At 38.7% G+C, this 14,055-nt stretch overlaps 1 protein-coding gene across 2 annotated transcripts in view; it reads left to right on the plus strand.

The window, feature by feature from the left end:
- F13A1 (coagulation factor XIII A chain) overlaps positions 1–14,055 on the plus strand; it is a 151,824-nt gene that overhangs the window by 47,347 nt on the left and 90,422 nt on the right. For both annotated transcript variants that reach the window (XM_081827727.1, XM_081827728.1), the window contains exon 4: positions 1,384–1,635. In XM_081827727.1, coding sequence (XP_081683853.1) covers positions 1,384–1,635 — 252 coding nt within the window. The remainder of the gene's footprint in view (positions 1–1,383; positions 1,636–14,055) is intronic.

Here is a 14,055-nt window from a genome sequence, read left to right on the forward strand (position 1 = left end):
TTTTGAGGTTAACACCATGAATTAAGAATTTGGTCTACTCACTGATATGAGGAATTCTTAATCTCAGGAAACAAACTGAGGGTTGCTGGAGTGGGGGGTGGGGTGGGAGGGATGGGGTCGCTGGGTGGTAGACATTGGAGAGGGTATGTGCTATGGTGAGCTCTGTGAATTGTGCAAGACTGTTGAATCTCAGATCTGTACCTCTGAAACAAATAATGCAATATATGTTAAGAAAAAAAAAAGAAGATAGCAGGAGGGGAAGAATGAAGGGGGGGGAATCAGAGGGGGAGACTAACCATGAGAGACGATGGTCTCTGAAAAACAAACTGAAGGTTCTAGAGGGAAGGGGGGTGGGAGGATGGGTTAGCCTGGTGATGGGTATTAAAGAGGGCACATTCTGCATGGAGCACTGGGTGTTATGCACAAACAATGAATCATGGAACACTACATCAAAAACTAATGATGTAATGTATGGTGATTAACATAACAATAAAAATTTTTTTTAAAAAAGAATTTGGTCTAAAATGACTGCAATAAAGACAAATAAAATGTAGCCTGAGATAACTTATACATAAAATGTTCTAAGCCTGGAAATATGGTAAAATTCCCTGTTGCTTAATCTTCTATTGAAATAATAGCTAAAATTTGCTATGCATGAAAAATTATAGGCAAAGCATCTTACATGTGTTATTTTATTTCCTCCTCAGGTAATATTATTATCCTCATTTACTGATGAAGAAAAAGAGAAAGAAATAGGGATTTGTAAAGGTCAAGTAATTTGCCAGAAGTTGCCAGGGTAAGGGAGGAGCAGAGCCAAGATTCAAATCTAGAGAACTTGCCTCTGGAGCCTGAATTCTTACCCAAGTTATAAGCCTAAATCCCTGATGAGACTGGCAATAAACACGTGTTTCAGTTGATTATGAAAATGGTCACATGTACAACCTATAAATACAATCCTAATATAGGTAATATAACAAGTAGTATTCAGAATAAGCAAAAACACATTTGCCTATCCCCTAAAAGAGCAATTCTAACTTTTAGAGAGCAGAATTTCAGGGAATGATAACTTCACAGTACCCTATAAGCTCCATTTTGTTTTTGCATCCCAGATTATGATTTCTACATCTTATTTGAATTCATTAACTAACCAATGAACATTCCTGTATTGTTATTCTTTCTTTTTTAATCTAGACATGACAAATCTGAACTTCAAAGAAAAAAATCAACTAATGTCACGTAGCAACATGGTAGCAGAAATGAAATTCAAACCCAAGTCTTAACGATTTCAGGTCTAATTAATTATTTTAACCTTCAGCTACAAGATGACAGAGTGAGAACAAAAATGGTTTGTGAAATCAGCTCGACACTTCTTTCTTCTCAAAGGTCGCTACCCTCAGGAGAACAAGGGAACCTACATTCCAGTTCCTGTTGTCCCGGAGCTGCAGAGAGGCAAGTGGGGGGCCAAAGTTGTCAGGAGAGAGGACAGGTCTGTCCGGCTATCCATCCAGTCTTCTCCAGAGTGCATTGTGGGGAAATTCCGTATGTATGTTGCTGTCTGGACCCCCTATGGCATACTCCGCACCAGCCGAAACCCAGAAACGGACACGTACATTCTCTTCAATCCTTGGTGTGAAGGTAAGAAGCAAACATTTTTCTCATTAAAAAAAAAAAAATAGTTCATATTTTTCTAATGCATCTCTTTTTAGAGGGATAGCAGAATTACTCTAGAAGATATGTCCCTTTCCTATATACACTGTTTCCCATGGTTAAAAGACAGAAAAAAAAATATGAAATTTGTCCTTAATGTATATGAGGACAAAGCCTGTGGATATTAAGTTAATGCTGCTATACAATTCATTCCAGGAAATAATGGACGAATGCCTGAAGTTGCACAATTAGTTAATTGTGGAGCTAGGTGTTAAGGGTGTCACTTCTGTGTATGTTATTACTCTGTAAACAAAATGGGCTTTCAAGACTTTTAGGTTCTATAATCTGGTTTCAGAAAAATAGGATAAAGTTGATCCTATCCTCCCTAATTCAAGAACAGAAAGCCTGGATGTTGAAAGAATCCCATAAATTTGTGTATATGCCGAGTGGGTGCAATAAGCCGTAACTCTGGATGTACAAACATGTAACTTTAGTTTAACATAATAAAACTTAATCTCTACTGCTATTTTGAGTCTTCCTTTCTGTCTGTTACAGAAGCTTAATCTATTTATATTCAAATAAAATAGGTCAAGTCCTAGGATTTCTCTCAATTCAGTTTAAAAACTTAGTCACACACAGTATTTTTCCCTCATCCTCATCTCTGCCCTTCTTTATCGGCCCACTGCTTCCATACTTGGTATGGAGCTGATTTTCAGTTCCAGAGGCAGAAGCAAACATTGCAACAGCATTAATGGAAGAGGGTGCACTTTTAGATCTTAAAAAATAAGGTAATGAAACTTATAAAAGCTGACATAGGACAGAAGATGTCTCACATCATCTTACTTCCTGTGTATTGCTCTCCACTCTCTTCCAAAATGAGCCTATATTTTTTTGCTGATTTTGAATGTCCATTCCTCGTGAGAGTTGCATCTGAATCAGAATTGAGCTGCACTTACATGTTGATAATAAGTGAACAACAATGTTGTCTACTCATATATAACATAGACCTGGATCCTACTGACCTTTTCTTTGAATTATCAGTTCCAGTGGTGTTGGCAGATGGCACTGAGCTAATCCTATACTCCCCACTCACCACCCCATCATCTTGTACCTGATAATCCTATCTCTGAGACAGATGTCCAAGGTTGATGGTAATAGGAGATGTTAATGGGGCCATGTGCTATTCAAAGGTGCACTCCTGTGTACAATAATCTTGTCAACCAGATATAAAGCATTCTGTGACTGAGGCGATGTGGTGCTATTTACAGAGGTGGGAAAGACTGAAGGGAATGAAGATGTAGAGACACACTATGATTTTAAAAATGTTAAGTTGGAGATAACTGTGGATACCTAAGCAGAAATGACAAGTAGGTATTCTGCTCTGTGAATCTGAAGACGAGAATCAGGGTTGTAAACTTGGGAGTCATCTGCACCTAGGTAGAAAATATAGAGAGGAAAGAAGATATAGGATCAAGCCCTAAGGAACACCAGCATTTGGAGGTCTAATAGAGAAAGAATTAGCAAAGGAATGAAACAGAGGAGTGCTTAGGACATGGCCTATTGTAAAAAAATTGTATTTTAAAAATTCATATTTATAAAATAAATAAACTAGGAATTCTTTATTGACTTTCTTTGCATTACAAAAAGAAAATCATATAATTTCATGTAACTATCCAGCACGCTAAGGGATTTATAAAATGATATGGTTTACCCCAAATTTGGTATAATCCCAAAAAAGGATTATATCACATATCATGGGGTACGTGTCTACATGCATTTCAACTTATGTTTCCAGTTTTCCAGAGGTAAAAATGATTAGTGATGTTGCCTGACATTGAGTTTATAGGAGAATCATTCAGGAGGTGGATAGTCTTTCTACTACCTGATCCCTGCCTTGGTCTTCAGTTGTATCCATTGAGCAGCTTGCAGGTTTCCCTGTTCAGAAGGAGTCGCCTAGTGTAGAGAAAACATGGCCCTGGCACTCGATGCTGCATTACAGAAAAGGAGCAGAGGGCCCTCCCCTAAGTATCACTGAATGGACAAAGGTGAGAATAAAACTAGATAGATCAGTTTGGAAGCTGTGGCCCAGGACAAAGAAGATGGACAGGACTATGGTGGTGGCAGTGGAGATGAGGAGGAGGGGATGAATTGGAGATCTACTTTGGATTTAGAACAGATATTGCAGAGGGGTTGATCATGGGAGGTGAAGAAGAGGGAAGAGTCAAGAATAACTCTAGATAGCTGGTATCTGACCAACTAGGTTGGTGGTGGTGCCATTTTCAGAGCTAGGAAGACTGGGGGAAGTGGAGGAGAAGATCTAGGAGTGGAACTAAGAATTACATTTAGAAATGTTAATTTGGTGATATCTGTAGGATCTCCAAGTGAAAATATCAAGTAGCCCCTTGAATCAGTGAATCTATAGCTCCAAGGAGATGGCTGAGCTTGGGATGTAAATACGGGCACCTTCAGGAGCTAGCAGGGAAGTTTAAAGAAAGAACAAACATGGATTTAGTATCATCAACAATTAGAGTCTAGACAAAGGAGAAGGAGACAGAGAAGGAGTTAAAGGAAATCAGAAGACCATGGTGTCACAGAGCTGGATAAATGATTGATGCAAGAAGACAGCAACTTGTTCTTTGGAATGCTGCTGATGAGTTAAATAGGATAGGGAAAGAAAGTGGCCATAAACTGTGGAAATATGGAAGTCACTGGGGAACTTGGAAAGATTGCTTTACCACAGTGATGGAGACAGAAGCCAGAGATATGGGCGTGGGCTCCAGCGTAATGGGAAGTAAGAACGTGGAGATAACAGCTATTGCCATCTTCTGCAAGAAGACTTTCTGCAAAACAGAGATGGTGATAAGAAGGGCAAGGAATTTTTTAAAGACAGACTAGAGTAGGCATAATTTTATGGAGATGGAGACAAATCAGGAAAAGATGAGTTTACTTCCCAGAGAGAGGGTAGTGATCCACAGCCTTGGCTGCACATTAGATTCACCCAAGGTATTAACTACTTATGTCTCAGACATTCTGGTTGATCTGGTGTGTAGCCTGGGCTTTAGGGTTTGTCTGTTTTGTTTTCTTTTTTAGAGAGAGAGAGAGAGCGTGAGCGGGGGGAGGGGGAGGGGCAGATGGAGAGGTAGAGAGAGAATCTGAAGCAGGCTCCACATCTAGTGCAGAACCAGACACGGAGCTTGAGCTCACCACCCTGAGATCATGACCTGAGCCGAAATCTAGAGTCAGACTCAACAGACTGAGCCACCCAGGCGCCCTTGGGCTTTGGGGTTTTTAAAAAGGTCTGCAGGTGATTTTTAAAGCCAAGGTTGAGAAGAACTGACTTAGGGAGTGAAATCCTTGAGTGGGTGGAATTCAGGAAACAGGTGAAGAGCCCTTGATAGGTGGGGCTGTCCACCTTCCACTGTGACAAGAGCAACATGGAAGATGGGTGAAGTGTGCAGCTTTTCTAGATTCAGTAGAAGGAGGACAAGGTTGTTTCCATTTTGTGATTCTCTTTTTCCCAGTGAGGTTAAAAGCAAAGTCATCTGTTGAGAACCAGAAGCAAGGAGGGGAGTGTTGGAGGCTTGATAAAAAAGGACTGAGAGTTGGAGGTGGGAAGTGGGCTTATTCTAGGAACATGGCAGGTGGGTCCTCCCTGCTCCCCAGAACTCAGGGAAAACCACCACCGTCCCCCTAATTCTTTGGTCTATGAGTGTCCCAACTTCTCTACAAATTCCTCGGGGATATCTTCATGGTCATCTCCACCTCTCAGAATCCAATTTCTCCCAGTGCTCACAGCAGTTATGCCTCTGAAACATCAAAAAAGGTCACACAGAACATCTATGTGCTAGACGTTGGCTGCAATTTGGCGTGGAGGGTGAGAGGAGGCAAGACTGACTCCATTTCTCAAACGTGGAGCACATCGGAATGGCCTGGAGGGCCTGTGAAAGTGTTTCTGGTCAGCACCCTCAGATTGAGTAGCTCTGATAGAGCCTGAGAATTGCATTTCTAACCAGTTCCCAGCAGATGCCGATGCTGCTGGTCAGGGACCACACTTAGAGAACCACTGGTTTACATAATAATCACAAAAAAATAATGACAAAACATAGGAGAGTATACTTTGCTTAAAATTTCACCAACTCCTCCCTAAACCCAATCCCGGTCTCTCCCCACCTTATTGCCTCTTCTCTAAACCCTTTCATTCCTCCTTGTTCCTATGCTCTTCTTGCATCCTCTCTTAGGAGCAGACTGTCTTTATTCTCTCATGCAGAGCAGTTCAGCAAGCTTTTTTATTTTGCTGTTTGGGTTCCTCCAACAATGAGACTTTTGGGAACTACACACTTTTCCAAGACCATTCCCTCCAGAAAAATTCTGGTGCCAGTTTTTAAGATAAGATCCTTTTATATTCTTATATTAATACTCACTGAGGGGCACCTGGGTGACTCAGTCAGTTCAGTGTCTGACTCTTGATTTCGGCTCAGATCATGATCTCAGAGTTGTGAGATTGAGACTTGCATCGGGCTCTGAACTCAGCGCAGAGTCTGCTTGAGATTCTTTCCCTCTCCCTCTGCCCCTCCCCCCACTCTCTCTCACTCTCTCTCTCTCTAAAATAAAATAAATAGTGAAATCTTTTTTAGGAATGCTCACAGAGATCTCCGAGAGAATGTTTATGAAATAGGAGAAAGACATCACCTCCTCACTTCATTCACTGTGTGGTTTTCCCTGCCCAGAAATTAAGGCATAAAATCCAAAAGAGGATCTGTGGGATGGACCCCACACACACCCCAGTACACTGTATCCTGACAGCTGTTATGCTAATTCATAACAAGGGACTCACAGAGATACGGTCTGGCAATTGGATAGCAGGTAAAAAGAGAGCCGTTGCCCAAGTAGAAAAAATAACAAAGAGGAAATCAGAGGTTGACAAAATAGAGCAAGTTGAGCAAGATGCTGAAAATACTGCACACTTGATGTGGAAGTGAAATCCAAGGTGGCTTAGGACACTGGGTTGAAAATTTTATAGACATGTACAGTACTTATTGATAGAAGAATGTTCAGCTGGGTTCCTGGGAGCCCTTCAGCTTGCTTTGCATTCATAGGCAATTTATCCTCCTTAATCACTAAATCATTAATGGGGATCAATAGCAATACCACACTAGTGAGGGCAGGGGTGGAAGCAGCGAGAATTATTGGTCAGTTTTTTAATTTAATAGTGCTAACCAGGCTTCAAATCCATTCCATAGGGTCACCAGGCTTCTCTGGTGTTGGAAAGAAAACTGTACCCACAAACGTAGCAGGAAGGAGTTGGGCATTTATTGTGAATTCCTCTTATTTTTCTAACCTCTCAGGAGGTCTGGATTATGGAATATATTTCCTTGTTTAAATTCACAGTGTTCCAGATTGGTAGTCCAGCATTAGTGCCAGATAGTGTATTCTGAAAGATTGTCCCATACCTGTGCTAGTACTCTGGGTCCGTATTTGATTGTTCTGTTTGGTTGGACATCAATCATATTCAGGGGGTCTTTCTTCTCTTCCTAATTTGTTTCCCCCACATTCCCCATTGCTGGTTTCCCCTTACCTCATTCAGCCTTGTATCCCAGCCCCTAGCACGGTGCCTGGTACATACTTAATGTTTAATAAATGTTTACTGCATTGATTTAATAATTCTAAGTAAATACTTTTTAGGCTCACTACACCTACCATCACAGATAAGTTGTAAATGTAATCTCACACCTTACCATCTTGAAAAAAGTCAAGAACATATATGGTATGTGTGGGAGTGAATTTGTGGGCACAAGTGTATGTAGATTTCTCTCTCTTAGCATCTGACACCAAATTAGCATCTGGTACTTCTAACTTTTTATTCACTGTGACTTTTGTATTTTCCTTTAAACAAAGAAATCAATTAAATTTGATGTAAAAAAATCAGTGTTTCCATATCTTGATACCTTTAATAGACCGTAAATAAATACAACCAGCTTGTATTTTATATGACATTAATTTCTACACTATTTGCTTTGTAATTATACATGGTCTTTTAGACCCTTCAGTACAGAATGGAGTAATGCATCAGGTAACAATGACCAATACCCCTCTCTTTTGAAGACCCTTGTGCTCAGGCCAGAATTTATACCCTCAGACTAGAGCCATTCATCAATCCACAAATATTGATGGTATATCTCCCCCCATGACAACATGTGTACTCATGGGTAGTACGACAATATTACTTATTCATCCACAAATATTAAGGGTCAGCATTGAATTAGGCACTGGGAATATGGCAGTGAAAAAGATAATGTTTGCCCTCCTAGAGCTTCCACAAAGATTTCACAAATGAATTACTAATAAACATGAATTACAATTGTAAAAAGTATTAAAATAATTCACAGCACAATAAGAATATATAATAGGGTCACCTGGCCTAGCCAGGGGATGGAGAGAGATGATGGGTCAGTGGCTTATCTTTGTACCCTCTCCAGCCCCTAGAATAGTATTTGCACAAAATAACAATCAGATAGTTGGTTAATTGAATTTTTATGAAGTCTTAAAAAAGCTTATGTGAAAATTTTAAGCCCTTATTTATTTAAAACTTCTATTTAATAAAACAGCATATATCACTCTTGCAAGTGTCTGAAACATTCAAGGTTCAGTCATCCTTTTCACACCAAGTTAGTATTATTCAGTATGGCACTGCAATCAGAAGGGAGCTCAGAGAGCTCACAGTAGACATTCTTTCCAATGGCATGTAGATGACCCCAGAGTCAAGGTCCAAAGCTGTTCAGGAAATGCTCTGGAAGGAGCAGAGTTGAGAGGGTCTAGTCCAGAATCACATTCATTGGCCAATTCATGCAGTGTGTGATTCCTTCTGTGTGTAGTTGTTTATACTCTTCAAAGAATGCTCAAAGCCAGCATCTCTGCACTGTGTATTTCAGAAAGCAGGATTCTTCTCTCATTCAGCCAAGCATGGTGCCAGGCACCTAGTTAATGTTCAATGAATGTGTGCTGAATTGAATTGATGACCATCACTCTGAGAGTCAGAGAGAGAATTATGAGCCTCACATTTCAAGAGAGAAAACAGACTCTGTGGTGTTAGATAAATTTCTCAAGGTCATATAGAAAATGAGGAAACAAGCTGGGGCTAAAACTTGGATATTCTGATTCAGTCAGGATAAGTTTTTTTATTTTTAAAATCAGAACCTACACAAGATTGGTATCCTATCTAGTGCAATAAGAGAAACAAGAAGTAGATGCCAGCTGGGAAGCTTCTATGATGTTCTACAACATTAGAAATTCTTGCCATTAAAAATAAATAAATAAAAACAAATAAAACCAGGTTGATAGCTATAAGATCAAACAACAGTTTTCTTTGCAAAAAAGAAAAAAAAATAATAAGCATGCGAACAAGGGCACGGGCTCCCTTTGAGGATATGTACTAAGTAAAGAATCTCTGACATGTTCTTTGTAGAATTGCTTTATGAATAATAGTCTGTCTCCTGAAGGTATTTAAGTACCTGAAAAGTCCTTAATCAGCAAAACTAGTAAATTAGCAAAAATCAAATAAACTTCCCAAGCTGGTCTGAGCTGTAATGTAATACAATATGTTTGCAAGGAACGAAATGGACCCAATTGTTGAGGAACTCCTTGCCTGTGTTTCTTGGATTCATTTCATTCCAGAGTTAATGGGTGCAAAGGCGGGCCTTCAGATTGGCTGTATTAAACCATTTTAGGAAGACAGTGGCTTTGGACCCTTCCAAAGGAAAAACACAAAGCACAGACTCTAGAAATGCCATTCTTTTCTGCGCTCTACCATTTCCCAACTCCCAGAGATGGGAAGTGATTCCTAACATGCCTATAGCACACACAGCCTGCTGGGGTTCACCACCCCCTCTGCTCTACTTTGAGATGGAAAAGGTACCATGATGGCACCAATCCAGAGTCACATTTGCTCTTCATGCGAAGCCATTCCCTTGAAGAATGATTAATTTCACCCAACATATCTTCCCTCTTTCTTCAGTGATGCTCAGCTTTTATAGAAAGGGGAGGCAAGTAAAAGTTATTACTAATCCCTTCACTCAAAATGTCTCCCTTCTCTAAAGAGGTGACACATTTTGCCTTTTTGAAGGGACCAAGCTATTATTTCTTCCCAAGGATCAGAAACAAAACCAAATTCTGATTTAAGCTGGTAGGCAGTCTCTTTGGAGAGAACTTATATGATAGCATTCTTAGCACTGTAGTTTTCTTTGATCCCTGAGTTCGCTTTGCGAAGCTTGACTTTAATGACTTTGGAAATGGGATTTGCTTTAACTTTAAAATAGCATGTAAATAAGCAAAAGGAAATTTTCAGCCAAGGTGGTGATGAATAGCCTTCCTTCTCCCAAAGAAGTTATACAGATACTAAAATCAATAGGCTTAGCATTCAGTTTTACATGTTTGTCATAAATTCTTACATTGTGTGGGGGGAGGTGAGTGGTAATTTCCAAGGGGGCTGAAATCAGCCCTATAAGTGAATCCCAAAATTCTCAGCCCACAATGTTGTTGTTGTTTCTTAAACTACCCCATTATTCCCACCAGAGGAATAGTAAAATAAATGAGATAATTCTTCTTTATTACTTGCCTCCTGTTAGTCACCCTGGAAAGGTAATTCTTACAAGGCATGTTGAAGGTCTGCTCTAGTGGCAGAGCTGTGGGCAAAGCAGATGGAGGTATCATGCCACATTCACCAATGACGCCACGTGGAATCTGTTTTCCTCCTGAGTTTAATTTGCCAGAGGTCACTTAGTATCAAGAAGTTGTCAGTGGGTTCTTGGTGCTCCTAACTCTATGAGCTATTTAGACCTAGCTCCTCCTACCCGCTCCCATGGACTTGAGAGGTATAGCTCCCAATCCCCACACTTATGTACAAATACACGCACACACACACACACACACACACACACTTTCTAACAGTTCAAACTGGTGGGTATCTAGAACAGTGGGTTATTTGTCACTTACCAAAAATTTTTTCCCACAGGAATAGCCAGTTTTCAAAACATCATTTATTGATCAGATATATCATTATCATTACCTGTTGATTTTAAATGCCATCTTTATCATCTACTAAGATCTAATATACACTTAGCTCTATGCATACATTTATCTATTACTGTGTCAAAATCAGTTTTCATTATAGCTTTGTTTTAGTTGGCTATAATCACAGTAATACTACTTAAGAAAGAACCAGAAAATGTCACTGCTCTACAACAACAAGCATGTTATCTCATGGATCTGGGGCTTGTCTGTGGCTGGGCTAATGTAGACTGGGATGGACTGGCCAGCTCTGCTTTGAGTGAGAATAGCCAGAGAGGCCCTACCCCTTACCACCCAGCTATAGAGATGCTCTGCTCCATGTGTCTTTCATCCTCCTGTGACTAGTGGGCTTGCTAGGGCGTGTTTTTCTCACAGTGATAGCAGAAATGCAAGAGCATACACTCAAGTGTGCAACCACATTTCAAACCCCTGCCTGCATCACTTCGACTAACACCTTTTTAGCCAAAGTAAGACTCAAGGTCAACAGGGGGATGTTATACCTTTAGAAAGAAGGATGAGTAGGCATGGATACAAGAACAGATGAATTGGGACCAAAGTTCAATTTACCATGGGAAAAGTCCCCCCATTTTTCTTCATTTTCAACATTTTATTTTTGGGCTATTTTTTTCACATTGTCTTTTCAGATAAACTTAAATTAGCATGCAGAATTCTAAAAAAATCTGAGTGGAATTTTGGTTGGGTTTTCATTGACTATAGAAACTAATTTGGGTAGAATTTATATTTTTACAATATTGCATCTTCACATGCAATTAGAGACATTTTGAATGTTTTTATTTATTCAAGTTCTTTTATGCCCTTTGGCAAGGTTTATTTTTATTATTAAAACTTTAAAACAAACTCAAAAGTAGAAAGAGTAGTACAATGAATACCTACCTATATATCTCCCAGATTCAATAGTTATCAAGATTTTGCTACATCTATGCTATCGCCTGGTGTCATGTAACATTTCTCTAGCCCCTGTATTTTCTATTAAGCAGTTAGTTTGATCTGAGACTCAATCAGATTTATCTTCAAGAGGATCATTTTCTTTTTGTGGTAGGGATGGGAAGGTACAGCAATAATATTATGTAAGTCATGCTGTACACTTCCCAGGACATCCATCCCATCAGGAGATACATGATGTCTGGTTGTCACTCTTTTAGTGATGTTTAGATTTATCAATAGGATCAAGTTTTGTCAGTCTTATATCCCTTATGAGATTCCCCACTAGCCTTATTACAAATGATTTCAGCCTAGATTCATTATTTCATTAGGGAATGCAAAATGGCAATATTCTAATCTACCATTCCTTCTGCATTTATTAGCTTCAATTATTTTGTTGCCTTGAGGTCATATTCATATAAGAAGTCTAGATATGTGTCTCTTTCCTTATTTCTAAGTTATCAGAATAATGAGTTGGTTTTTAGCACCCTGCAAAGATAACCAATGAATTTTTAAAATTACTATAAATGTATGAATATTGAAATTTTTGTGTTTTAATCCTTTGCAGTGACTTTTTTTTTTTTTTTTTGATATTTGAATTGTCTTATTCTTGGACAGTGGGAACCCTTTCCAGTTTATTTCTGATTCCTATGACTCCTAAAATCTTTAATAGCCTCTTTATTTTCTGGTAGGAAGAAGTATTTCAAGCTGGTCTTGTACATTTCCTTACCCAGATTTGTAGTGAGTCATTTCTTTTAGGAACCTGGGTACCTTTTAGTAAGGAAGGGGGATGGGAAATGAATGGTACTTAGAGAACATAATCCAGGCTCAAGAGACTCATTGCTACTACATTGGTTGTTTTTTCTAGTTCTTTTCAGTGGGTAGAACTTGAAAATGTGGTTTCTAAAGAGAAAATACATCATGAACTATTACTGATATTGTCAACTTAAATTTATTTTTTCTAAAATCCTTTTGTTTGATATTTTATTATAATGAAATTAGATTTCTGATTATCATAGTGTGCTCTGATTGAAACACTTACAGTATTACAGGAACTAGTATAAATGGAAAAAAAAATCTCTTAATAATATTTGTTGATGAAAATCATCGTGAAAGCAAGCCTCCAGAAATGTATTTGTAGGGACACCTGGGTGGCTCAGTCGTTAAGCGTCTGCCTTCGGCTCAGGTCATGATCCCAGAGTCCTGGGATCGAGTCCCGCATCGGGCTCCCTGCTCCGCGGGGAGCCTGCTTCTCCCTCTGCCGCTCCCTCTGCTTGTACTCTCTCTTTCTCTTTCTCTCTCTCTGACAATAAATAAAATCTTTAAAAAAAAAAAAAAAGAAATGTATTTGTAGGCCAGAAGAGAATAAACAAAACAATATAGGAAGAAACAACCAGTCTCTTCCTTCATATATATTTTTAAAAAATTTTCATGTTATATCTTCCTAAAACAGAGATATTTGCCGGTAGTTAGAATGGTCATCTTTCAACATTTAAAAAATCACACCCCTTAGTGGAGAACAAAGTAAAGAGCAGTAACCTAGAATTTAGCTGAATAAGCCAGTTTGGAGTCTTAAGTGAGGAGGTCTTCCAACTCCAGAGTGCATCATCAACTTGTATCATCATTTTAGAGTAAATACAATTTAATTTTGGTGAAATGAGATTCATCCTCCAATAGGACTAGTAACTGCATTCACTGAATTTCACATTCTTCATTTGTGAACTATGAAGAAATGAGTCGTAGCTAGAAGATCAATGGGATTCCAGGTATAGCTGCAGGTGGAATGACATGCACTAGGACAAAAATAACTATATTTTGAATTACAAAACTAACAGTGGTTTTAAATTTGCAACTTAATTACAGACCAACTACACCAACCTTTTAAATGGCAAAAATACAATAAAGTTAAGTGTTACAAAATATTTCAGAAAAAGTGCATAGTCTAATAAAATAAAAGGACTGAAAAATATCTTGCTAGAATGAGGTCAGCTTGGAAAAGTTATTACCAAAGCCAGATATTTTTATTTCATATAAACTGTACTCAAAAATAGCTTTATAAGACTAATTTCTGGCTAAAAGCATCAGAGGATTTGTGAGTCAAGAAAAGAAATCTTAATTGACAAGGATAGACAAAGAAGAAGCAAAGAAGCTGCCTATACCCCAAAGTATATTACTGCACTGATATGCAGCTCTTAATGTCAGAATATGGCAATTATGGAATTAATCAATACTAAAGTCATTTTCAAATGAAAAACAAAACAAAACGAATTAAGCCTGATACAATCTGACCAAAAACATGTCAAAGTACAATTTTAAGATTATTTTACAAAACACCTACATTTACACAATAGGCTCCAGACAGCACTTTCGGAAAAAAAAAGAAGTTCTTTGAATTTATCCTTG

This window comes from Leptonychotes weddellii, chromosome 8, assembly GCF_054177405.1.
Source record: "Leptonychotes weddellii isolate Sample4059 chromosome 8, ASM5417740v2, whole genome shotgun sequence".
NCBI lineage: Eukaryota > Metazoa > Chordata > Mammalia > Carnivora > Phocidae > Leptonychotes > Leptonychotes weddellii.